The 25408-nt window shown below is 56.2% G+C and overlaps 1 protein-coding gene across 9 annotated transcripts in view; it reads right to left on the bottom strand.

Annotated features, from left to right (window-relative positions):
• The window catches only part of ACSF3 (acyl-CoA synthetase family member 3), a 63555-nt gene extending 38447 nt beyond the window's left edge, over nt 1–25108 (bottom strand). For 6 of the 9 annotated variants that reach the window (XR_011376947.1, XM_070044136.1, XM_030849459.3 and 3 more), the window contains exons 1-5: nt 25054–25103; nt 17974–18673; nt 16667–16822; nt 3632–3786; nt 1918–2063 (exon numbers count right to left, since the gene is read on the bottom strand). Coding sequence is in view for 8 of the 9 variants with exons in the window: in XM_070044136.1 (XP_069900237.1) it covers nt 1918–2063; nt 3632–3786; nt 16667–16822; nt 17974–18627 (1111 nt within the window). In the remaining variant the exon portion in view is untranslated. Of the gene's footprint in view, nt 1–1917; nt 2064–3631; nt 3787–16666; nt 16823–17973; nt 18674–19100; nt 19335–20334; nt 20418–21394; nt 22044–25053 lie in introns of those variants that run through there. The other 3 variants (XM_060288480.2, XM_060288481.2, XM_060288482.2) reach the window with 3 other exon arrangements.
• Nucleotides 25109–25408: the final 300 nt, after the last annotated feature.

Raw genomic sequence — 25408 nt, 5'->3', positions numbered from 1 at the left:
GGGCCCCTCCCACACCCGCAGGGACTGAATGTCCTCCTGGTGTCCACTGGGCAACAGGCTGGCTGCAGTCAGTAGGGCAGGCTGTCCTTCCGCCTCCCTTTAGAACGGTGTCATCAGTGGCCAGGTGACTTTAATTGTCATGTGGCTCTGTCCGGCCTCCTGTGACTGTGCCTCACTGGGTCCTGGAGCGCCTGTCTGGCAAGCCCTGTATCTGATAGCAACCTCCGATCAGCGCATGTCAGGCCCAGCAGTTAAGGTCACCACCCCGGGCCTCAGCCGAGCAAACAGTATCCTTCAGGCCACGCGCCCCTCCGGGCCGCCAGGGAACCTGTGATGGGCCAGGCTGGCAGGATGTGTCCCCGGAGCAGTCCAGAGTCCCGGCTGGAAGGAGCCCGGCCCAGGAGTCAGGGGCACAGAGGACACAGCCTGATTGCTCCGGAAGCGGCGCTCAGGGACTCACTCCCGGATTCAAGGTTGACGGCTACTTCCTTCATTGTTTCTAAACCAAAGAGCCGGCCGTATACCCACTGTGAGCCGCCTGCTTCACGGGCGAGAAAAGACCCCGGGCGCTTGGTTCCGGTGTCGAGAAGAGGCCACGCACAGCCACGGCAGAACCCTGAGCCTGAAGAGCTGCAGCCTATTAAGATTCGAGAATTTCTGCCCAGAAGCCTCGGGTTTAGGGCCCGGGCGCAGGTCCCTCTGTCCCGGGGCCTTTGCCCCCGCCCGACAGAGGGTGTCCTGGTCCGACAGTGCGAGCACCTGCTCCGTCTGTGTGACTTCTCCAAGGCCATCAGAGGGGTAAGACCAGCCCAGTATCGGGGCTGTCGTGTGGACAGTTTGCAGCTTCTTAGAAAGTCAAGCTCACGCCCCCTTCTGACCCAGCAGTTGTACTCTGAGGCGTCTGCCCACAAGACGTAAAGACGCATTCGCACAAAACCCTGCACACAGACCTTCACGACGGCCCGACTGGGAGCTGTCCGAGGCTAGACACGACCCAGCGTCCTTCGGTGGCGGACAGGTTAACGCCGAAGATGCTGCTCAGCACAGGATGTGTCTCACACTTGTCCCGCCAAGTGAGAGAAGCCAGACCCAAAGGCAGGTCCTGGAGGCTGTGCCTCTGTGTCGTTCCAGGAAACGCACAGCTACAGGGAGAGGAACCAGGGACGTGCTCGCCGGCCTGGGGCAGGAGGCGCTGACCGCGAAAGGGGGAAGGTCTGGAGGTGATTCAACTTCGTCTACCTGAGTATGACGGCAGACACACTGAAAACTCACAGACCTGCCCACCAGAAGGGTGCCTTTTACTGTCGTGCAAGACAAGTGGATGCACAGAGGCAAGTACAGGCACACGATGACTTAACGTTTATTTCCAGACGCCTACTGTGTTTTGGATAAGCTGGAGGGTACTGACCGGGAGGGCTAGAAAAGGGCCCAATACAGAACAGACTCACGTCTCAGGCCTCAGGCTCCGCCTGCAGGTTCCCTGTCAGGGACCCGGGACGTGAAGGCTGTTTATGTGGAATGGCCTAGAGAAGGCGGGACAGGAAGATCAAAGGGCAGGAACCCGTCTAGAGCAGCAGGCCCTCCAGACGCGTGCAGGTCCCCGAGCACAGGCGGGGTGTCCCTCCTCCCTTGCCCCCGACACCTGCCGTCTCTCCCGCTGCCACCGGCCTGTGTGGCTCAGGGCACCTGCATGGGAAACTCTGGGCCACGGGCGACCTGGTCTGGACGGAAGCAGCCCCCAGCCCGGGAGGTGGGGAGGGGGGCGCCCTGCCAAGCACACGGCGTCTGGGTCACCTGGGAAGGACACTGCCACCCTGAGAACGTGACCGTAGCCCAGCAGGGGAGCATCCTCCACAGAATGGCCTACCCGAGGACCCAGAGCAGAGGGAGGACACGGCTGGCGGGCGCCACTCGTACCTGGCAGGCGAGCTGCGGTCAGGGGGTTGGACAGGGCCATGCCGATCTCCGTCATCCCGTACCTCTCCAGCAGAGTGTGGCCGGTGATGCCCTTCCACTTCTCCAGCACAGGCAGGGGCAGGGCGGCCGAGCCCGAGACCATCAACCTGCCCGGCACAACCACAGGCTCCTGAGCTCTCGGGAGCACGTGGCTTCTTCAGCCCGGTGAGAGCCACACGCGCCCAGCACCCCAGTCACCGTCACCCTTTAACTCACGGCTAAAAGTGCAGTTCGGGCTGAAATTTAACTCTGTTCTTTGGAAAGAATCTTGGGTATATTTTAGAATGCAAATAGGTCAAGGGGTAATCACAGTAAAAGGAAAAGTGATTTGAGGGTCCCTGGTGGCACGCTCTGCAAACAGTCAACGTGCTGTCCACAAACAGCCCCGAAAAGAGCAGTGATAAGAGTAACGTGATGACAGCTTGTCTGCTTTGGGGACAAAGCACCACCGGGTCTGAGGCGGAGGAGGGGGAGACGGAAGCAGGCAGTCTCCAGTGAGGGGCGCACGGGGGCTCCTCCACGAACACTGCCTGGTGCTGACGGCTCACTGACGATGACATCGATCTGATATGAGAGCCTCGGCATGCGCCATGTCCCGAAAGCACTGTGTGCAGGAAGGAAGGTGCTTCCGCTTGTAGTGGGGGCGGAGCAACGACCACCCCTGTGCTCCCCCCCCCAGAGGTGCAGGCACAAGGAGCCCCCCCCCCCACCAGGAGCCCGGCTGCTGAGGTCTGAGGGCCTGTCACCCAGAGTCACCCTCATCTCCCCTCTCTGATCTCATTCTTGCCCTTGGCTCCTGAGATCCGGGTACATCGTGCTACCAGTCCCACTCTTGTCCTGGTGGTTGGGCTTTGGATCCCAGCCCCACCATGGCGCCTCGTGGGAGGCCAGTCCAGGGAGGTGCTGGCGTGGCACCCTCAGAAAAGGGCTCTAGTTCCATCAAAACGTCTTTACAGAAAAGGCGCAAAGAGTGGTTGAATGGGAGCAGAACAAGATGAAATGCTCTTCTTGGGTAACTGGAAATTCTCTCCAGGAGACGAAGGGCTTTCCTGAGCTCCTCTCAAGGACTAGGAATCAGATGCACAGAGGCCATGAAGCTCGTGGCTGTCCAGCGCCAACTCGCTGCCCTGTTAAAGGCTGTCTCTGCCACAGACACACGTGTCACACCTCTTGGGCGCACGTGTCATCATGCCTGCAAAGACCTGCCAAACCGCTCACTTCCGTGTGCTCTGCAGATGAACCGCTTGATCACGAGCAGAGAGGAGCTGCAGTCGGCAGGCTCGTGGGAACACGCAGAGCAAACCCCATGCCACCGAAGGGTCCAGACAGCCACACGTCTGTCAGGGAGTGTGTCTGCATGGGGTCGGGGAGGGGGCAGGGCTGAGAGCCAGCAGGTGTGGGGTCAGAAAGGACTTCCCCATCCTCGTCCTTCAGACTCTACCGGAAGACAGGTGGACAGACAGAGACAGAGGGACAGAGAGACCCAGAGATAGAACAGAGACACGGATACAGAACACAGGCAGCTGCGTTGGGAGCACGGATACGTAGAGAGAGATGTAGACACACATTTTAAAGCAAAGAAAAAATACTGCTTCCCAAAACTTAGTAGAACTGACTCACTAAAAAGAAGTTACATTTGGCTTTCTGGATGGGAAGGTGGACTATTTTCATTTACCTGATTTTTTCTTCACAAACCGCACGCACGAAATCCTGGACATGAGGGTGGGTAAAATGTTTGTCGTAATAGTCCATCAACTTGCTGTATATGGTAGGCACTGCCATAAACACATTAATCCGTGGAGTTTCAGAGCTTAAGAACTTTTCCCAAACCTGAAAAGAAAAAAGGAAGCACACAGCAAAAAGATTAGAAGACACGCATGCACAGACACGTACGGACCCTTGGTTCCATGACGAGTGCTCCCAGCAGAGGACCCCCCTTTTCTTAAGCATCAGAGTCTGTAAGCGGCTCCCGTCTCAAAGGGGGTCTCACTTTGACAGGGTGACACAAGCTCCCGGACCTTCCGTGGAGTCACTGTGCAGGGGACACTGGCGTCTGGCCTCAGGGGTGGCCCGTGAGGAGGAAGAGGGCCGGGGGGAGGAGTGGCCCTGGGCCTGGGCACCGGCCTCGGATCTGCTGTCAGGGGAGACGTGGCGCCTCAGACTTTTCCAGCCACGCGGACGAGGGTGGACAGAGCTGCAGGAGGGGCCAGGTGGGCCTGAGCACAGCGTCTGGCAGACGGGCGTGCACGCACGGGGAACCGATGGCGTCTGCTGTTTTGTCCGAAGAAGTCATGTGAAGTTTGTATCTTACTCTGTAACGAATGCTTCTCGTTTTAATATAAAGATGCTTCAAGTTTCCCAGCTTATGCTGAGAACGTGCTCGTGTGTTAGCCCTCATCTTCAGGAGAAGGGGCTCTCTCCGTTCAACCACCGCATGAGCCCATGGTCAGGGCGGGACGGGGAGCGCGGGGTGCTGCGTGCTCAGCACACCCCACAGACAGCCTTCCCCCTCAAGGCATCCAAAACGCTGCAGCCAGCCCGGCCTGCCCCAGTCCCTGATCGCACACTTGCAATTACCTCCTCACCACAGCTGCTTGACAGAGCAAAGGCACTCCTCTTTGGGGGGAAAATTACATCGTTCTTTTAAAGACAACCCCGCCCCCATTATAAAGCATGTATAGGGCTTCCCTGGTGGCGCAGTGGTTGGGAGTCCGCCTGCCGATGCAGGGGGCGCGGGTTTGTGCCCCGGTCCGGGAGGATCCCACGTGCCGCGGAGCGGCTGGGCCCGTGAGCCGTGGCCGCTGGGCCTGCGCGTCCGGAACCTGTGCTCCGCAGCGGGAGAGGCCACAGCAGTGAGAGGCCCGCGAACCGCAGGAAATAAAAAAAATCATGTATGAAAAGAGAAAAATGTGACCCATAACTGAGAAAAAAGCCAACAGAAGCAGCCCCTCAATACGGATGTTGGACTCATACAAGGAATTTAAACTAATAAGTAGGTTAAGAGAGTCAGAAAAGGCGAACGAAGTGGGGGACGATCAAGGATTTCATCAGAGAAGTGGAACTGCAAGAGAACCATTACAAGCTGGAAAGTACATTATGTGAAACTAGGAATTCACTGGATACGCTGAACAGACTAGACGCAGCAAAGACAGCAGTCAATGGAAATGATCTAAACCGAAGTACGGACAGGAAAGAGGAGAAAGAGAAGAGTGTCACCACGTGTGGGACAAGATGACACACTCTGACCTGTCAGGAAAGACGGACGTGCTCGGTCAGTGGAGACACATCCACGTCCACACGTGGGAAGACCCAGTGTTGCTAAGGTGGCAGCTCTCCCCAAACCCCAGCAGCTGTGTTTTCCGGAAATTGACAAGCTGACCCTGCAGTTTACAGGGAAAGGCAGAGGCCTCGGAAGAGTCGCAGCAAATGTGAGAAGGAGGGAGGAAGGCGGAGGACGCGCGCTTCCTGACCCCACTTACTCCAAAGCACCAGCATTCAACGCCGTGTGAGGCTGGCGTAAGATCAGACACACAGACTAACGGAGCAGATGCCCAGAAACAAGTCAATACGATGATGGCCAATTGAGTTTGACAGAGGAGCCAAGTCACTTCCATAGGATAATCTTTTCAACAAACAGCACTGGGACAACTGAATATGCACATCCGAAAGGATGAACTTTCGACCCTTACCGCGCCGTACCTAAGAATTAATCCAAAGTGGATCAGAGACCTAAACGTATCAGCTAAAACTTTCAGGAAAAAACAGGTGAAAATCTTCATGACCTTTGGTTAGGCAAAGATTTCTTAGATACAACAGCAAAAACATGATCTATGAAATTAAAAAACTGATAAAATAGATCTCATCAAAAGTTAAAGCATGCGTGCTTCACAAGATATCATTAAGAAAATGAAAAGACAAGCCCAAATGGGAGAAAATATCTGCAAACCATCTATGTGATAAAGGACAGGATCCAGAATATATAAACTCAATACTAAGAAGACAAATAACCCAATTTACAAATGGGCAAACATCCCAACAGATAGTTCAGCAAAGAAGATACATGGACGCAAATAAGACCATGAAAAAACACTCACCCGTCCTCAGTGACTAGGGAAATGCAAATTTAAACCACAATGAGATACCACGTCATATCCACTACAATGACCATAACAATGGTAATAAAAACCAACAAAACAAACGTTGGTGAGGATGTGGGGAAACGAGCCCTCACGCACTGCTGATGAGAACGGGGACGAACAGCCACTGCGGGAAAGTGGGGCAGTTTCTTACAATGTTAACAATCAACATCGCACACCCCAGCAATTCTCATCCTACTTATCCACACAAGGTAAATGAAGAATGTCCACACCAGGATTTGTACGTAAATGCCCAGAGCAAAAACTGGAACTGACCCAAATGCCCAACAAATGATAAATGGGTGAACCAAACGTGGCCCGGCCACATGCTGAAGCACTAGCCAGGGGCCAAAGGGACAAACTACTAATACACATGCTACAGCGTGGACAGAACTCAGACGTTCTACAGAGTGAAAGAAGCCAGACCCAGAAGGCCACATGTTCTATGATTCCACTTACACACAAAGCCCAGAAAAGGAAACGCTGTGGAGACGGAGGACAGACAGTGGTTCCCAGGGCCTGGGTGTGGGAATAGGGACTGAGATAATAGTTGAACAAATCCTATAAATTCATGTAAAATCCCTGCATCGTTCACGATAGATGAATTTTATGGTATGTGAATTACATCTCAATAGAGCTATTTTTAAAAAAGGACAATGCAATGAAAACATTTTCAGTGAAACAAAGCTGAGAGAATTTGTCTTCAGCAGAGCTGCACTACAGGGCTTCCCTGGTGACGCAGTGGTTAAGAATCCACCTGCCAGTGCAGGTTCAAGCCCTGGTCCAGGAAGATCCCACATGCTGCAGAGCAACTAAGCCCGTGCACCACAACTACTGAGCCCATGAGCCACAAGTACTGAGCCCGCGTGCCTAGAGCCTGTGCTCCTCAACAAGAGAAGCCACCACAATGAGAAGCCCGCACACCACAATGAAGAATAGCCCCCGCTCGCCACAACTAGAGAAAGCCCGCTCGCAGCAACGAGGACCCAATGCAGCCAAAAATAAATAAAATAAAATAAATATATATATTTTTAAGCTGCACTATAAGAACTATCAAAAGAATTCTTCAGGATTAAGGGAAATGACCCAAGAGGGAGACACAGATCTGAAGGAAGAAATGAAGAGCGCCAGAAAAAGAAATATATGGGTAATTTAAAAAAATTTTAAGGACCCCTGACTGTTTAAAACAACAATAGTAGCAGTGTGTCATGAAGATGAAGGAAGGGAATAATAAGAAACAGAAGGAACAGGAATATAAAGCACAGGTGCATTAGAGGAAAATCAACACAGTTGGTTCTTAGAAAAGATAATAAAGTTGACAGGCCTCTAAAACAAGAGTGATCAAGAAAAAAGAAAGAAAACATAAACTACCAATATCAGACACCTAAAGGAGACATCACTACGGATCCGAAAGATATTAAAAGGATAATGAGGAGAAATTATAAACTACCCTATGCCAATAAATTTGACAATTTTGATGAAATGCACAATTATTTTTTTTAAAGTACCAAAACTGACACAAGAAACAAAATAGAAAATATTCGAAGTCCTACATCTATTAAAGAAACTGAATCCTTAATTAAAAACCTTCCCAGAAAGGTTGGCCCAGATGGCTTCGATGGAATTGTGTCAAACGCTGAAGGAAAGAGTACTTCCAGCCACACAGAAACTTCCGAAGAACAGATAAGGGGGGGAGGGGTGGCTGCCACGCTCCTTTCACAGACGAGCAAAGCTCCCATACAGAAGCCTAACAAGGATGTCACAAGGAAACCACAGACCTGTGCTCCTTGTAAACACAGAAGCAAACACCTTAACCGAGTATTAGCAAACCAAAGCCAGCAGTATGTGAAAAGGGCAATGCCTCACGGCCGAGAAAGTCTGCTAAAGGATATTAGAAACATTCAAAACTTTAATCGGTAAAACTAACCACATTAACAGAATAAAGAGGGAGACAAATAAAGGGGGTAACTTTATACAATCAATTCAAGAGGTAAAGAAAACCCGTTTGATAATATTCAACCCACCCTATAATTCAGCTCTCAGAAAACAAGGGAGAGGAATGTCCTCAAGCTAATATACGGTATCTGCAAAACACTATAAGTAACATCATACTTAACAGTGAAATATTAACGTTTCTCCAAGATTGAGAATAAGTCAATGATGTCCACCATTACCACTTCCAAATTAGACTCACCAAAATTTAAAATTCTCTTTATCAAAAGACTATTAAAAAAGTGAAATGAGAAACCAGAGACGGGGGAGAGATTCACAACACGTATTTCTGACAAAGACCTTTTATCCATAATATATACGAACACCTACTGATTAGTTATAAAAGGACGACCCAATTTAAAAATGGACAAAAGCCTTGAAGAGGCATTTCATAAAAAGAAAATCTCTGAATGACCAGTAAGCGTATGAAAAGTGCTCAACACGATCACTCATCAGAGAAATGCAAATCTTATGAGGCCAGTGAGGTAGCAGCATTACACACCCACTAGGATGGATGAAATCTAGAAAGCCCGACCCAGTTGCTAAATGGCGGGGCACGTTGCAGACAGGAGCATAGAACGGATAAGCACTTGGGAAAGGGTTGGGAGCTTCTTAAAACATTTCACATACGTGATCCTGTGACCCACTAATTCTAACCCTGGGTATTTACCCAGAAGAAATGGAAAAGTGCATCTGCGAAAAGACATATGAGAATGTTCCCAGCAGCTTCATTCATAAAGCCCAAACTGGGAAAAGCCAGATGCCCGTGAACAGGAGAAGGGATGACAACTGTGGGTCCTCGGTGATGGAAGGAACCCGCCGCTTCCACACGCAGCACAGATAAACCTCAAAGGATGCCCAGTGGAAGAAGGGAAACACAAAGCCTACAGACGCGGATCCCATTACATGCGAATTTCAAGAACAGGTCAGCTAACTTATAGTAACAAAGACCAGAAGACGTGGTTGCCTGCAGGGGGTGGCTGGGGGTTGTCACGAAAGCACTTCTGGGGCAATGGGAATGTTTTCTTTCCCAGCCTGGGTGTGGCTTGTGCAAGTGTAGCCGTCAAGACGCGCTAAACTGCACACTTAGATCTGTGCATTTCACTTCATGGAGACGAAAACTCAATAAAAGGAAACAAAAGCACCCTCACTGAGATGGCTAGAATTAACAAGACTGACCACAGTAAGTGTGGGCAATGACCTGGAGTAACCAGGACTCACACATGGCTGCTGGGAGGATAAAACATGCACCCACTCTGCAGAACTCCTTGGCACTTCCAACCAGAATTAAATATACATCCAGCACCAGCAGGTACAGATCCAAGAGAAATGTCCACGGAAAGATCCTTATGCAAATGTTTATAGCAGCTTTATTCAAAATATCCCCAAACTTGAAACAATCCAACATCCTTCAACAGAAGAATGGATAAATTGTGGCGCTTTCATACAAAGGAAGGCAACACAGCAACACAAAAAGAACGAATTACAATTGATGGAACTCAAGAGTAAATCTTAAAATAGTACGATTAACTAAAACGCACAAAAGGACACATACTATCGGGTCCACGTATATGAAGAGCATGAAACTCAGCTATGGTGCAGCCCCGACTAGGAGAGAACACTGTGGGCCATGTAAACGTGCTCTGTCTTTATCTGCGTGGTGACTGTCACACAGACACATACTCAGTTTACATACATTTTACTGTATGTAATTTATGCCTCAGTTAAATAAAAGAAGGTGACAACATTCCCCACTTTACAAACCCTGGTGAGTTGACAGCTCTAGGCTATGAGCATCAGCAATGCTGACGTCAGAAGGAGAGGGACAACTGGGCGTTATGTGCCCTGCTGGACAGGTACACACACTGCCTGTGAAGTCTCCTCCCTGCCAAAGCAAAACAAAACCCTGAACCTCATCACGCCTCTAGACCTAACTACCAACTTTCAAGAAGTATAAGGGATAGCGAAACGTGTTAAACGACAGCACAGGGACGTAATCCACAAGATCAGACTGGGGGAAAGTGTACAGGACACACAATTTCATAAACAAAAACTGCGAGGAAAAGACTGAGGAGAAACTGAGGAAGTAAAACCATGTGCACGAGCAGTGGTCCAGCCACCGAGAGCAAAGTGCCTGTGAGAATCCCCGGGGCACGGAGACCTCCTGATAGGCCTTCCCGCCCAGCTGTGGCTGTGACCTTGACCAGGCCCTGCAGCTTTCTTGCTATCTTCTCACACCACTGTGTTAATCTGGACAGAATCCCTCAGCTCCCTTCCAAGCTCTGACGTGCAGATTTGCTGGAAATCCTGTGGGGCATCCTACTTCCCACTGGCTTGTTAAAGAAACTCTGTCTGCCAAGTCCGCGCTGGCCTGGCCAGGCCGCTCCCCGAGGTGGAGGGCAGTGCCCTCGCTGCCACCTGGCACCAGGGAAGGCATGGGTCCTTGGAGGACACACCGGACAGCACTCGGGCATCTCCGGGAGCGTGGATATCCCGATCTGGCTAACCAGGAACAGCCTCGAGCCCGTTCCTTCTCACTCATGGCGGCAGCGTCTGCAGGTTAGCGCCCGCAGTGTGCAGACCACTGGAGTGCAGACCCCGCCACTACCCAGCCTGGCAAGTCCCGACAACCGCCTCACGGGGCCCCTCACGGGGGGTGCTTATCCTGCTCACCAGGGCTCGCCCGTCGCCACGAGCACGAGGACAAGGAGACACAAAGCAGCGCAGACCGTACCACGTCCAAGGTGAGGTGCAGGGCCCTGGCCCGAGAGGAAAGGGGGCAGGCTGGGTGAGGTGGCCGTCACTCTGGGAACCTATGGTCCTGGCCAGGCCTCTGGTGGACGCATATGTGGTCCTCACCCAGGCTTCCCACCGGAGGCTGAAGTAAGGACAGAGCTCACACTCAGCAGAATGAAGGGGGAGGGCCGGCCCTAAGGTCATCAACTCAGACACTTGACCCCTGGCACAGAAATGGCATCTGCCCCGGGGGCTGCCTCCGAGAACTGTCTGCAGCCGGGAAGGCTGTGAGAACTCGCCCCCATTGGCAAAGAGAACGGCAGCACCGCCACCGTGCCGCGTCCCCGCTGCTTCAACACGTCCATACACTTCAAAGTTGAAGGTCGGGCGATCCCGTCAAAAGCCTCTCTAGGGCCTGCGTCTTACCAGTGAAAACACTCCTGCGGCAGCCAGACCGCAGAGCCCAGACGGATGTGAGCAGCTCCCAAGCGGGCAGCACACAGGAGCCCACACCGGATGCAGCAGAGCAAGGGGCCGGGGCCTTTTCACGCACCAGCTCCCCGACGTGACCCTGCAGAGCATCCGGGACTGGAACCTGGGGCTAGACCCCCAGCAGGACTGCCCTGCCCAGCAAAAGCCAGAACAGGGTTGGAGCACAGCTGCCACGGACGCCTCCTCAGCTTGAAGCAATGGCCAGGGGTTAAGCCCTCACCCGTTTCTGGCAATTGTAACAACACACGGGAGGGCTCTTATTCTGTTTTTAAGGTGCTCTGGCCAAAGTCTGGCAATGACAGAGGACACTCCACAATGAAAGGCTGGAGACAGGAGAACAGATGCCTGTTTATCCCGTTCCACCGGCCTGTGTGCGCGGCCCCGCCCAAGTGGCCCCAGGCTGTGGGTCAGATCTGAGATGCACTTGAGCTTAAGAGCTCTGCTTCCCTCCCCCAACTCCGCCTGCAAACACCTCCACCCACTTCAACAAGACGCAGATTTCTCAAAGCCCTCTGCGGCCACAGGTGTGCCAGGCAGCAGGCTTCACATGGGCACCGCAGTCCCGAGCAGGGCACTGGTCTCTACAGAGTGCCCTGGCAGTGGCCCCAGCGGCCTGCACCGCCGAGCCGAAAGCAGTGCCACGCGCCGGGGTCTGCGCCCTCCTGCCTCACCGGCCGGGCCCCACCCTGACTCAGTGCCTCTCCGAGAGCCACCGTGATCCCGAGAAGTCACCGGAGCACGTATCTGCGACAAGGAATCGATCGCAGCCAGGCAGCCTAATCAACAACCAGACTGCATTCCGCGGGGCTGACGGCGGACAGCCCGCCATCAGTCTTCCTGCCATCCCCGAGTCACCGCCACCGCATCAGTCAGCCTCGCGGGACGCAGAGAGCCCCTCACCCCACTGTCCACGGAAGGGCTTGAAGCCGCCAGGAGCTGAGACCGTGTCAACACCAGTGCAGGTTTCTGGGCCCCGCACCTCTTTACACTCATTTCTTTGTTTTTTGTTTTCAATGAATGGTAATACTCTTTTTTTTTTTTCTTTTTAAATATATTTACGTATTTGGCTGCGCTGGGTCTTAGTTGCGGCAGGAGGGATCTTCGTTGCCCCACGTGGGATCTTTACTTGTGGCACGTGGGATCTAGTTTCCCGACCAGGGATCGAACCCAGGCCCCCTGCACTGGGAGCGAGGAGTCTTAGCCGCTGGACCGCCAGGGAAGTCCCCACGCGCATTTCTCAAACACAAGCGTAGACAAGCCCCGATATTTAATAATGCTGAAGGTGGGGTTTTCCTATCAATGGTATAAGCAGATTCACAAAGCTCTGAAGCTCAGGGCTGCGTCTTCTATCAACCACAGCAAATGTGTTGGACCCTTCAGCCCTGCTGCATGGTTCTGAGAAACCCCAAGTCAGTGCCTAGGATCGGGAAGGTCTGAGCTGACTGTCCCAGCAAGCCGCTCTGCAGCCTCTGGTCTCCAGCCCCCAGGCAGGAGACAGGCAGCATCCCAGGGTCTCGCTCTCAGAGGTGCAGGCTGAGTAGTGACAGCGAGGGGCCATTGCAGTGACGGGAGACAGCTGGAGGCCAAAGAAAATAAATGGGACCTGGTGGCCTGGGAGCAGGTGGGAATCCCTGAGGTTTGTTTCCCTGTTGAGTGCTTCCTTGTCCAAAATCCGCTCTCGTTTTCACAGTATCTAAGCTACACAGGTACATGTTGAACAGAGCCAATCCCGTTAGGCTTTACACCAGCAAGACCTCTCGGGAGGGTGAACACCAAGGCCGTCAGGTGGAGCTGCCCACACCCCAAGGATGATATTCCACATGGAACCCCCGGCTCAGGGACACTGACAAGCCCGCCCGTGTAACCCGCCACCTGCGGCCACGGGCAGTGGCAGATGGAGCTGAGCTGTGAGCACAAGAAGCCCCATCCGCCGTCCTGGTCTTTTTTTTTTTTTTTAAATTTAATTTTTGGCCACTTTGGGTCTTCGTTGCTGCACGCGAGCTTCTCTAGTTGCGGCAAGCAGGGGCTACTCTTTGTTGCAGTGTGTGGGCTTCTCACTGCAGTGGCTTCTCTTGTTGTGGAGCACGGGCTTTAGGCACATGGCGTTCAGTAGTTGCAGCGCACGGGCTCAGTAGTTGTGGCTCACAGGCTCTAGAGCACAGGCTCAGTAGTTGTGGCGCATTGGCTTAGTTGCTCCACAGCATGTGGGATCTTCCTGGATCGGGGCTCGAACCTGTGGTCCCCTGCATTGGCAGGCAGATTCTTAACCACTGCGCCATCGGGGAAGTCCCCTCCCTGGTCTTTATACACGTCTACAAACCCAAAGTGTGCAGAGAACTCTATCCCTTTAAGGGAACCTTGTGGTGGGTTTTTCAGTGGAATGTTGTTATGTTTATCTGCTTATGCTCTGATTCCTGAGGAGCTGATACAGTAAAGTTTTCATTAAACAAATAACCACTCCCCTAAGTGACTTTCAGGGACGCTCTCCCCAGAGGCCTGTTCACAAGTCCAGACGATCACAATGACAAAAGCCAAGGGGGAGGCTGTGGAGAGGGTTCAAGGGGCCAGCGTTCCCTCATGGCCCATGGGGCCCGTAAGTGATAACCGTCCATTCATCTACAACAGCTCTGAGCCACCTGCTCTAGGCCCTGGGGACAGGCCCTAAAGAGAAGGAAAACCATGCCCTCGGAAGTGACATTTTAGGGGGAGAGAATGAGGACCCACAGCAGAGTCTACGTGGCTTCGAGGTGGTAAGTGCTACACTGAACAGTAGCGCAGATCAGGCCAGGACGGGGGCCAAGATGCACAGAGACTGAGCCTGCAGGCCCAGGGTGGTGGGGGTAGGTGGGGAGGAGAAGGTGGCGGTGGAAGAGGCCAGCAAGGGCCGGGGCTCCCCTCCTGGACGAGGCAGCCACACTTCCTGCTCTTTCTTTACCTTCCTGGGTCTGTGCTTTGGGGAAGGAAAGGCCTGCTCAGTGCAGGCCAGCAGCCTGCCTGCACCCCTGCCTCGCCCACCAGGCACTCACATGGGTCAGGACCGAGGAAATCAGGAAGCTGGGACTGTAGCCGGCTGGTCCGCCACTGCCGCTCCGCCTGTCTGGGTCCCTGATCTAAGCTCAGGGTGGGGCACCCCTCCGTCCTCCTGTCTTTGTGGTGCCCTGCAGGGAGGCCCTCCGAGTGAATGAAGCATTGGGGGGAGGGCAACTTGCATTCTGTGGAGACCCCAGGGCGCTCCTGCACTCCTGCTGCACAAGGCCAGACAGTCACAAAACCTCCCTGGGACTAGGGGACGAGCTGGCTGTCCCCACTTGCCCTTAGCAGTCACTCCCGATAGCCTCAGGGCCCCCCTTTCTCCCCCTCCGCGCTGCCCAGTCAGTTCAGTCAGAGCCCCCTCAGGAAGCCATGTGTGCCGGGCCGGACCGACCCCTTTGGAGAGTCACTGGGACTTGTGTTAAGAGGCAGACAGCCCTCTGTAGACCCCGCTGTCTAAATCCTGAGGCCCTGCAGCTGAAAAACAAACAGCAGGATGGGGGCGGAGGAGGGGGCTGGCTGGCTGGGCAGGGTCTGAACGGGCTGCCCTGGCCCTCTGACTGCCACTTCTACTGTTCGGCTCGCCGGTCTGTCCACAGCGCTCACGCCGGATTTTAAGCTACGTTCTCTAAACCCAACAGCATCACCTGTCAGCACACAGGGTCCCCAGCTTCCCTGACGCTGGTCTGCACGCAGCACCCTTGCAAACAGGAGGAGAAAGGGTCCCTGCTTCTCCCTGCTTTGCGTTGCTGGGATTGGGCTCAGTGCCCACCCTGCGCCAGGCTCATCGCTCCTCCGTTAGAGGACGAGACGGAAGGTCAGGGAGGTGCGGGGCTCGCCCGGGACCAGCCTGTCTGTAGCACCTCGTCCTCTCACTCTGACCTGGCACCAGCACCGATGTGAATTACGGCTCCAGGCGTGATGTGAGGACGGGCCGGAGATGATCTATCTAGAGCTGCCTCTTTCTGGTGGAGACAGAGGAGGCCGACTTCAGTGAACGATGGATTCTGCAGACCAGGGACCCCAGGCCTCAGGGACCCCTCGTGAGGAAATTCACCCTGGAATAAAGTGACTAAACAACAAGCTCTGTGCTGCGGGCCGAGCCTGGGCACCTCTCCAGAGACCTCACTCGGCAGCCCTGCTGTGCAGAGGTCTCCAAGCCACTCCTCTCCTGGGGCTGCAGACCTGCAGGACAGCAGCCAGCACAGGAGCCCCGCCCCCACAGGAGCCCTGCCCCACCTGGAGCCCATCCCCCAACCGGAGCCCCGCCCCCCACAGGAGCCCGCCCCCACCTGGAGCCCAGCCCCCATCTGAAGTCCAGCGCCCACAGAAGCCCAGCCCAGGTGCTTCCTGGGCTCTCCCACTTCGCATTCCCATGCTGTATAGGTTACAGCGTGAGTCAGTGACAGAGTAGGGTCTCGTTCAAGCCCTGTGCTTCCTGCCGGCCCCACGGGGATGTGTCACTCCGGCAGCCTCTCCGTGCAGTCAGCCCATCACCACCTCAGAGCCCTGCCTTCACCTGCCCCAGGCACCTGTCCCCACCAGTACATGGGACACGGAGGCTGGGATGGGACTGCTGCACAGCAGCTCACCACGTGCCGGGGGCAGGGGCAGCGTCTGGCCAGGTCGCTCCCCTCCTTCTGCACTCTGCTCTGCAGTGCCCGCTCTGCCCCACCTCGTATCCACTCGGCCTCCCTGCCCCGCTGACCGCAGGGCAGTGCTGGGAAAGAACCCCCTGCTGAAAAGAGGGGCCGGTGGGGAGGCTGACACGGAGCCCCCAGCTGGGCCATCCATTGGGACCTTGAAAGCCAGCAGTCAGCTGCACAACAGCCCCAAGACATCCACGTGCTCACCCCAGTGGATGCGCCCCTCACGCGGCAAAGGGGACTCTGCAGGGGTCTGGAGAAGGTGCGGTTGCCCTGGACACTGGGTGGGCCCGACATGGCCACAGGGTCCTCATGTAGAGGGAGATCTGGCCACAGAAGAGGCAGCGGTCACGAGAATACAGAAGCAGAGGCGGGGGTGATGCAGCCACAAGGCAGGGCACACAGGCACCTGCAGCAGCTGGAAGAGGCGGGAGCGGATTCCGCCCCGCAGCCTCCAGACAGAATCAGGCCTGCGGCGCCTGGCCCTTAACCCTGCGAGCCTCACTTGGACCTGGCCTTCCAGAACCGAGAGTACACTTGTGCTGTGCGAAGCCCCAGTGGCGACCCTCTGCTCCAGCAGTAACAGGAAGCTCGCCGCTGGGACTCTGCACCCCAGAGAAGGGACCTAGCCCGCGGAGGCCCGGAGCCCGCGACGCCGAGAGCCCGGCCCTGACTCACCAGCTGAGCGCTGAACTCGGGCAGCATCACGCAGGTGGCGCCCACCCAGAGCGGACAGAGCAGCTTGTTGACCACGCCGTGGACATGGTGCAGCGGGAGGACGTGGAGGATCACGTCGTCCTTTGTCCAGGCCCATTTGCGGACCAGCCCCGTCACCTGGAGAACGGCAGCACAGCCTCAGAATAGGACGGCGCACACAGCCGGCCGCGCCAGCCGAAAAGGCGGGGGAGACGGCCGCTGCCCCGCCCTTGACGGCATGGGAGGACATGGTAACAGAATGACCTGGGGTCTGACCGCGGGGCCGTCTGTCCACCACTTACCCTCCTGCTAGAGAACAGGGCCGCATGTAGTCAGGGGCTTCAGCCAGTTTGAAAGGGCCTTTGATTTGGGGTCAAAGGCCTCTGCAGACGCTGGGCAGCTCTCCCCTCAGGCGGCTCCGACAGGCCAGGCTGGAACCCGGCTGTCTGTCTGAGCCACGTCTGTTCTGGCACCATCCTCGCCCCGGCTGAGCCAAAAAGTCCCCGATCACTGCCGAGCCTGCCTGGTGCATGCCGCGGTGACGGCCATGTGCGAACACAAGTGAGATGCCCACCCCGCAGAGATACTGGTCCAGAGATGGCCTCTCCAGACAAAAAGCACGTCTCCTCCGCGGAGACAGAGACGACGTGTAATCACGCCTTGCCTGCAGCCGGCCCGACTCAGTTCATGCTGACTTATGGACTGAATTAGCCTGAGTTGATGGCGTTGACCTCTGACCTCCCTCTGTGGGTTTGAACTTCTCTCTTATTTTCCCACTCCTGCTGTGTAAAAGTCTTCACTGTACGTGCAAATGCTTTTTGGAAGCAAGAAGAGTATAAACTGCAGATAGATACAGCGGCTGGGGAGTTTCACAGAAATGGTAACTGAGGCCACGGAACACAAGCTAACACCTACGATGTGGCGCACACGAGTTCCTGCTTCTCGTTTCCCAAACCAGCCGCACTTAGGTGCTGACGGCACATCTGGATAATTGCTTTGGGGCTGGTTTCCTTTAAAACCTCAGCGTCACATAGAGTGGCCCGTTCCATGCTCCACACGCCACGGCTCTGGAGGAGCCCGAGGGGGCCTGTTACCCCCCGGCACCTGGGCACTGCACCCCCTACACCGCCAGTGGGGCTGCCGGTCACGCGGCCCCGGGGGTGGGACGATGAGAGCTGTGGCTGGCCCTGCAGAATGAACAGAAGGCCGCCTGCCGTGACTGCTGCTGGGACTGGCCTGCGGGGACACAGCTTGCACCTCCCAACCGTGGCGGCCCCAGAAGCACTCACCACGGCCCTGATGTTCTGATGCGTGCTCAGGACGCCCTTGGGTCTCCCCGTGGTCCCGCTGGTGTAGATGATCATGGCGCCCCGGTCTCTCCAGTCCCACTCTGGCAGCCGGCCTTCCCCGGGGTCCTCGGCTGCCCCGTGGTAGACTGCGGGCGGGAGAGGCAGGAGCGGGACCCCCAGCTTCTGGACCACCGGGCTCAGGAGCTCCACGTGCTCCGGGCCGGCGAGGACCACGGAGCTGCGCGAGTCCCGGATGAAGTACTCCAGCTGAGCCTGGGGGTGCTTCCTGCAGAGGGGGACGGCGATGCCGCCGCTCATCCACGTGGCCCACTGCGCCACCACGAAGGAGACGTCATTGCTGCACAGGAGGGACACCCTCTCCTCCCGCAGGTCCCTGTCGGCACAGCCACGGAGCCGGCAGATCTCCCGGGACAGGCAGAGGCTGCGGGAGTAGAGGTCCTTGTACGTGTGGCTGCCGTGCTGGTCGACGAGGGCGATCCTGTCCCCGAAGCCCAGGGCGCGGCGGAAGCCCAGCGTGCTGCTGTCGGAGCGCGCGGCCGGGGCCGTGTGCAGGGCGCCGCGTCCTCTGCACCTCCGGGGGGCTGGCCACCAACACGGCCCAGGCCAGGCCCAGGCCAGGCGCCGGAGGGACATCACCACGCGGGGCAGCGTCGCAGCAGCAGACACAAAGTGCCGGTACCTGGCGGGAAGAGAGGGCACTGCGGTCACTGCCCTGTGCTGCCGGACCCCCACGGCGGCCGGAGAGGTGGCCTCACTTCCAATCACGGGCGGACATCCCGAGACCGGAAATGCTAACGATCTCACAACACACACCTTTGGAACTTAAATGACCAAAGTTTCAGCTTTTTATTCAATCTCATTGCTTTAAAGGTTTTAAAAACATGCAAGATTCTAAAACAATGAACTAAACTAGGGGAAGCCAAGGAGAAACAAACAGAACTCGATGCACTTCAGGTAAACTCTGAATAACGGTTTTCAAACACCTGAACCCGGAGAAGTACGAGCCGAGAGAAGTATGTGCCAAGGTCCCTTGGACAGCACGGTGTGCACGACGCGGGTCCACGTACACGTGGCTTGTTTTCACTAATCTGCACTGAGGCACTTACACGAGTGTGAATACGGAGGGCGGGGGTGTGCAGGAAGGGCCGGCTGTGAAGTCACTCGGATTTTCGGCTGTGGGGTCGCCCCTAACGCCCACCCGACCCCCGCCTGGTTCAAGGGCTGGCTGTGTTCCCTCCCCGCCAGCAGCGGGGCCTGGAAATTCCGGCGAGCGGAGCACAGGCACTGGGCTCGCTTCTGCTCTGGAACACGTGCCGAGCCATGGACTCCTAGGAACCTGTCTAAAATAGAGCAGAGACGCAAACAGGGCAGGTTCACATGTCTGCAAAGCGTCACTCTGTTTTTTAAGCCAAAACATAACTCTTCCCTCTCTTCCCCACAGCCTAACTACTAAACAATGACCAAAACAGTCCGTCCACCAGGAGGAGGGCTCCCCAGGAAGGCTGTGAGCCACGACCCGCACCTGGAATTCTCCAGTGTGCTCTAGAGGAGGCGGCCTGGGAAAGGGGGGCCGGGCGTACCCCCTCCACGCTGCCACCCCTCCACTCGAGAGGTCAGGAGCCCTCCTGACCCCCAGAACCACGGAAGACGGTTCCTTCCCAGCGCCAGGGCGGCCAGCAAGGTCCACGGGCCCCCACCTGCCCTGGCTCGGCGTCCCCACTGCCGTGCCCTCCCCACTGCAGCCTCTGCCACCTCTGCTCCGCCTGGGCGCTCTCAGCCAGAGCAGCATCCCTGACGGGGAGCTGACGGGTGCACCAGCTCCCCCGGTTGTTCCTGAAGGATTTTTAATGAGTATTATTTGGTAACAGACTTAATATATTACGTGTGTTTCCACCTTCGACCACCCTGTTTAATCAGCAAGGCAAGCACTGTTAACCCTATCTCACCCACGAGAAAATTCAAAGTCCCCCCTCCTAAATCACAGCCAGGAGCCCAGCCGGAGCCTTCCCACCCGCAGCCATCGTTCCCCACCAGAGTCACCACGCCAGACGCCCACGGCCACCCTGGCCCACGACAGCACAAGGAAATGGCCTGATGCTGGCTATGCCGTGGCGGGGGGGGGGGGCGGGGGCGTGTCTCTCCCTGTTACTGGGGCGGGGGCTGGGGGGGGCAGACTTCACAGGGACCCTAGAGAGCACTTCTGAGTGTCAGAGGCTGATGAGGACGCCTCCAAGGCATTGTCCAACAACATCATAAAATAAAACTTGTAACTCTCGTTCCCGTTCCAGCGGGCCCAGCAAAGCAGGGAAGGTGGGGACTGGCGGGCGGGCAGCCCCGCACCTGCTGCCAGGAGGCTGCTTCTCCCGGGCTCAGCGCATCCTCTCCCCGACAAGCCTCACTCTTCCGTCTCCTTCATTAACTTGCTACGGGGGAAAACAAATGTGCTATGTTTGTTACATGTACCAAACAGTTTTGTTCTCGGTTGTTAATTTAAAAAACAGACTACACACAACACTTTATAATTACCTAACAAAACAAACGGCCCACAGCAGTAAAGGTCAGGACTGAGCTCTCCTCTGTCCTGAGATCCTCCGCATGCTGGCTGCCCCGGGTGGCAAGGGCTCTGACACAAGGTCTCCCAGCCTCCCGGCCCAGCAGGCGGAAACCTGGCACCAGAGAGATGCCCGCCTGCCTGACCCTCCTGCCTGCAGGGGCCTCGGCGGCCCCATCTCCTCCCCAACGGCTGCTCCGAGGTCCTATGGAAACACTCCCAAAAGCTCCAGGCCTCCCCCACCGGTAGGCTCTCCAGTACACGTGGCCCACACCCCTTCCAGATGAAGGAGGCCAGAGTGTCTTGTGACGTCCTGGGCTCTGTCCTCTACGCAAGGTTCAGAGGCGGGCTCGCAGTTGGTTTCACACCTCTGGATTTCTGTTACTATAAAGAAACCTGACAAATTGTAAGAAAACAGCTGGGCTTGACCAGAGAAAATAAGAAATGTAATAAACATGTGAGATGTGCCAGTTTCAGAAAGAAAATGAGCTAGTGTGGGATTCCCTGGTGGAGCAGTGGTTGGGAGTCCGCCTGCCGATGCAGGGGACACGGGTTCGTGCCCCGGTCCGGGAAGATCCCACATGCCGCAGAGCGGCTGGGCCCGTGAGCCATGGCCGCTGCGCCTGCGCGTCCGGAGCCTGTGCTCTGCAACGGGAGAGGCCACAACAGTGAGAGGCCCGCGTACCGCAAAAAAAAAAAAAAAGAAAAGAAAAGAAAAGAAAATGAGCTAGTGAGAAGCAAACCAGGGGCTTTAAGCGCTTCCTCTTCTCACTTCTAGCAAATTCTTCTCTATTTGCTTTACAGACAGGAGAAACTAAAACAAAGAGAATCTATAAACAGAAAACCTACCGCACAACGTTTCTGGGTTACGGCCCGAGGCCTGAGTCTTGTTGGTGACCACGCAAGACAGATGTTCGGGGGTGCCCGCTGAAGTGACAGCATTTTCTGGGGTGTTTAGGAGCACAGCACTCAGGCACTGGGTGCCGTGGAGGACAGACAGACGGACAGCCAGGAGTGGCTGCTGCTCCCACCCCTCTGCCTGGCAGGCCTCACAGAGCTTCACAGGCAATGTCACAGCTGCTGCCGGCGACACCCACCGGCTCAGCCTTCCTCTGTCCAGACACCCCGTGAGGGGCCTAGGAAGGGCAAGCTTTCTGCCTGCTCCCCCTGGGGCCCCAGGGACTGGACCACACTGAGGGGGGCCAGTCAGAGAGAAGCTGGGGTCTGAGAACTTGAAATGAAAACTGGAAGACAGGCTGACCGCCACTTCCCCTCCCTCCCTGGCCAGGGGTGGGAGGGCTAGCTGACTTCTGACTCCACAGCAGCAAATCCACAGTGGGCTGGGGACGGATACCGGGGGCAGGCAGTCAGAGCAGCACCTCCAAGAAAAACAGAGAGGTGAAGCCACCTGCCCAAGGCCACAGAGCAACTGGAGAAACAGCATCGAGACCCAGGCCCGGCTGGCTGCAGCACACCGACCCACTCTGAGACACCACAGGTGGTGAGGAAGGCCCTGGGCAGGGAAGGCCAAGTCCGTGCTGGGAGCTGCCCCAAGAGACACCACACATTAACTGGGCGGCACCCCCAGCCTAGTGACGGCTCAGCCGTCCAAAGAGGGCACTCAGCAGTCCCTTCTAGATGCGACATGAAAACAGGAAATGCAAGCCCTCTGTTCCCACGGTTTTGTTTTTTAAATGTATCCTAAGGAAATAATCAGCCGTGTACACAAAGGTTCACTGTGGGGTGTTCACTGCAGGGTTAATTCTGATATTGAAAAACCATGGCTAAGCCAGGTGGTCCGGAAGGTCTGAGGAGGCCAGGGCACACACACGCGTGTGGGGCTGGGCCACGGCCCGACTGCACCCGCCCCCGCAGCGCTGCTCAGGGGAGGGACGTCCCTCCAGAGACAGGAAGGTGAGCCTCCAGGTGGACACGAGGCAGCAGGGCCACAGGTGGCTTTCGTGTTCTTCTTAGCGCTGCTCAATTTGCTCCAGATTTTCTGCAATGAGCACGTACGACTTTTGTAATCAGATTTTAAAAGTCTAATAAATGACATTTATATTTTCAAATGGAGGTATTTCAACCTCAGCATTAACATTTTCTTTGGTACAAAAAAGGAAAAGGAAAAAAAATAGAAAAAAAGAGGAAAATATTAAAATTATTTGTTCTGGATGGTGGACCTACAGGGTATCTGTAATTTTCTGTAGCTCTTTAATGTCTCAAAACGACAGAGGCAAATAAAAATGAGATAGCCTTCTTCTCGCAATTAAACCTAGTGGTTCACGGAAGGCTCATGGGGACAATGATGAAGTCCTCACAGAAGCAGCTGGAACGCCCGCTGCGCTGGCCCTCAGAGCACCGCAGGCCTGGCGTCCGGCAGCAGTGACCTGGCCCCAGTGTCCCAGTGCTGGGAGGTGGCAAGACCACCCGGCTCCGCGTGGGGACGGGTGTCCCGAGGCAGGGTGGGGCAGGTGGCTGGAGCTCGGGGGACGGGGAGCCTGCCAGGTGACCTGCAGGGAGGGAGGCTCAGGGACACGGAGCTGTGCTCACACGGGGGTGTCTGTGGAACAGACGCTGAGGAGGGGCCCTGCCTGCTCACCACGGAGCCTACAACCCAAATGACTTTTAACTGGGTAAACGCTGCCAGAGCGGCCTCCAGAGAAGCTGCACTAATTTTTTCTCCCACTGAACACGTGGGAACATGGGGCCACCCCTTCGAAACAGCTTTTAGGTGCTCCCGAAACCACCCATCATCGAGCCATTCAATACAGAGCTAAAATCTCCAAGGTCAAGGGGAGCAAGGCCCTGCCTTGAACAAGCAGAAAGAACGAGGTCAGGTCAGATGACTGTGTCCTGAGCAGGTCCAGGTGCAGAAAGGCCAACAGCTACCTCAGGAAAAGAGGCCACGCCTTCCAACCACCAGCCCCCTTGGCCACGGGGCCCCCCATCACTGCCGGTGGCACAGCCTGGAGTGATGTTGCCGCCCAGTAAATGCAGTTCGGCCACGGATTTCTCCCCATCTCGATTAACCGACGTCATGAGGTCAGCACCACCGTGCAGCAATGTCAAAAAATCCCGGCCAAGAACACGGAAACCTGAATTCTGGAGAACCGGACGCCTTCTCCCGGGCAGGCCACGCCACGCTCAGCTCCCTCCGGGAGGCCGGAGCCCAGGCAGAGACCCAGCAGAAGCCACTCAGTGCTCTGACCATCAGGTTCCCAGGCCAGACCACTTAGGTTACTTAGGGTAACCACGGCCCTCTCAGGACACACACCCAACGCCGGGAAGATGACATCTGTCACGTCCTAACCGGGGTGCTGGTTGACAGCACAGATTCTAGAGTCAAAACAGGCCCAGCCTGGAACGTTCACTGGTTTTTCCGAGTTTTCCTCAGCCGTCTAAGCCTTCGGCTCCTGTGAGAACCGCCCAGCACACACAGTGGGAAGCACACGGCCCAGCCACGCTCAGCCCCATGCTCACCACGGAGCCATGTGACAAAAATTACGCGATAAGAACGATACTTGCATTCAAATGAAGGCGGCTGGTTTCGAAATGAATCAAATGGCACCTGACGGCTCACCACCACCTGCCGCCAAGCCCGCCCGCTGTCTGCGGACTCGGGGAAGGTGCGCGGCTGGGGAGGGGCCCGCACCCTCCCTCTGCGCCGGACACTTGTCTCAGCACGCTGCCTGTGGTCTGGGGAGCCGCTTTCAAAGTTACATTTTTAAGTAACACTCACACTGCATTCAAATCAAAAACACCAAAAGGGAAAAGCAAACGCTTAAACCCATCTCCATATTAGGACGTAAAATACTATTTTAAAGATGCCATCTGGAGGGATGAAGCTTACAATCTTGGGCCGTGGCTTAATCCACAGATGCCGTCTGCCTTGAAGAGCGGCTCTGGGACATGGGGTGGGGGCACAATAGGGACTGAGGAAAGCTCGCTAGACTCGCTGGGCTTTCACGTTTCACATCAGAACCTCCGGGGGCCCCCTGAAGCCTGCTGGGGATGTCTGTGTTCCTGGGCCCAGCACCGGTGCCCCCTACCCCCACCTGTCCCTGCCTAGGTCTCCAAACATGCCCCTCCTCGGGATGGAAGCCTACAAACTCCCCAAACACGGGATTCCTGTTCCCACCTCCAATTGTCATCCTTCCCCCTTTTGGCAAACTCCTAAGCATCCTTCAAAGCCCCGCTGAGTATCACCTCCTCTTTAGTGCACAAAGCAAACAAAGAAAGTGCGGGGGGAGGGGCGTGGTGCTTCAAGGAGGATTCCTGCGGCCCAATGAGGCCGGAAATGGATTTGTTTCCGACAAGGCGATCAACTTCCCTCCAACTATGGCTGAACGTGGACTTGACTCACTCCTACACCCCGGGGGCCTGGACGTCGCCGCCAGCGCCGCGAAGGGAAGGCAGGGTCCCCACTTGACGCAGCCCCTGCAAGGGAGGGGGCGGGGCGGGACGCGGGGTGGAGGAGCGGGGGTGAGGGGTGAGGGGGCGGCCTCTACCTCCGCAGGCCGGACTCGCGCTCCTCCTCCTTGCCGGGTCGGAACCGGAACCGGAACCGCGGCTGCGCGCGCACCCCGCGTCCGGCGCCCAAGCGCGTCCCCCGGCGCGCCACCGCGCCGCGGGTTCCGGGCGCGAACGTTCCCCACGACCGGTCGTCGCGGCCCCGGGGCCCGGGCGGCTGCGTGTTCACCGCTCCCATCCCGAAGCGGGTTGGGAACCGGGCGCCTCAGGTGTTCTAACTCCCAGTTGGGCGGAGCCGGGCACAAGCCCGCTCGGCCGAAACGTGAGATTTCTCTGAAGTAACAAATCGACCCCGGACACACGGTTCGGGCCAGCGCGTTTCCCGCCCGCCTC

The sequence above is a fragment of the Globicephala melas genome, chromosome 19 (genome assembly GCF_963455315.2).
Source record: "Globicephala melas chromosome 19, mGloMel1.2, whole genome shotgun sequence".
Taxonomy (NCBI): domain Eukaryota; kingdom Metazoa; phylum Chordata; class Mammalia; order Artiodactyla; family Delphinidae; genus Globicephala; species Globicephala melas.
Note: the sequence above shows the minus strand (reverse complement) of the source record. Positions and strands in the feature narration are given on the sequence as shown.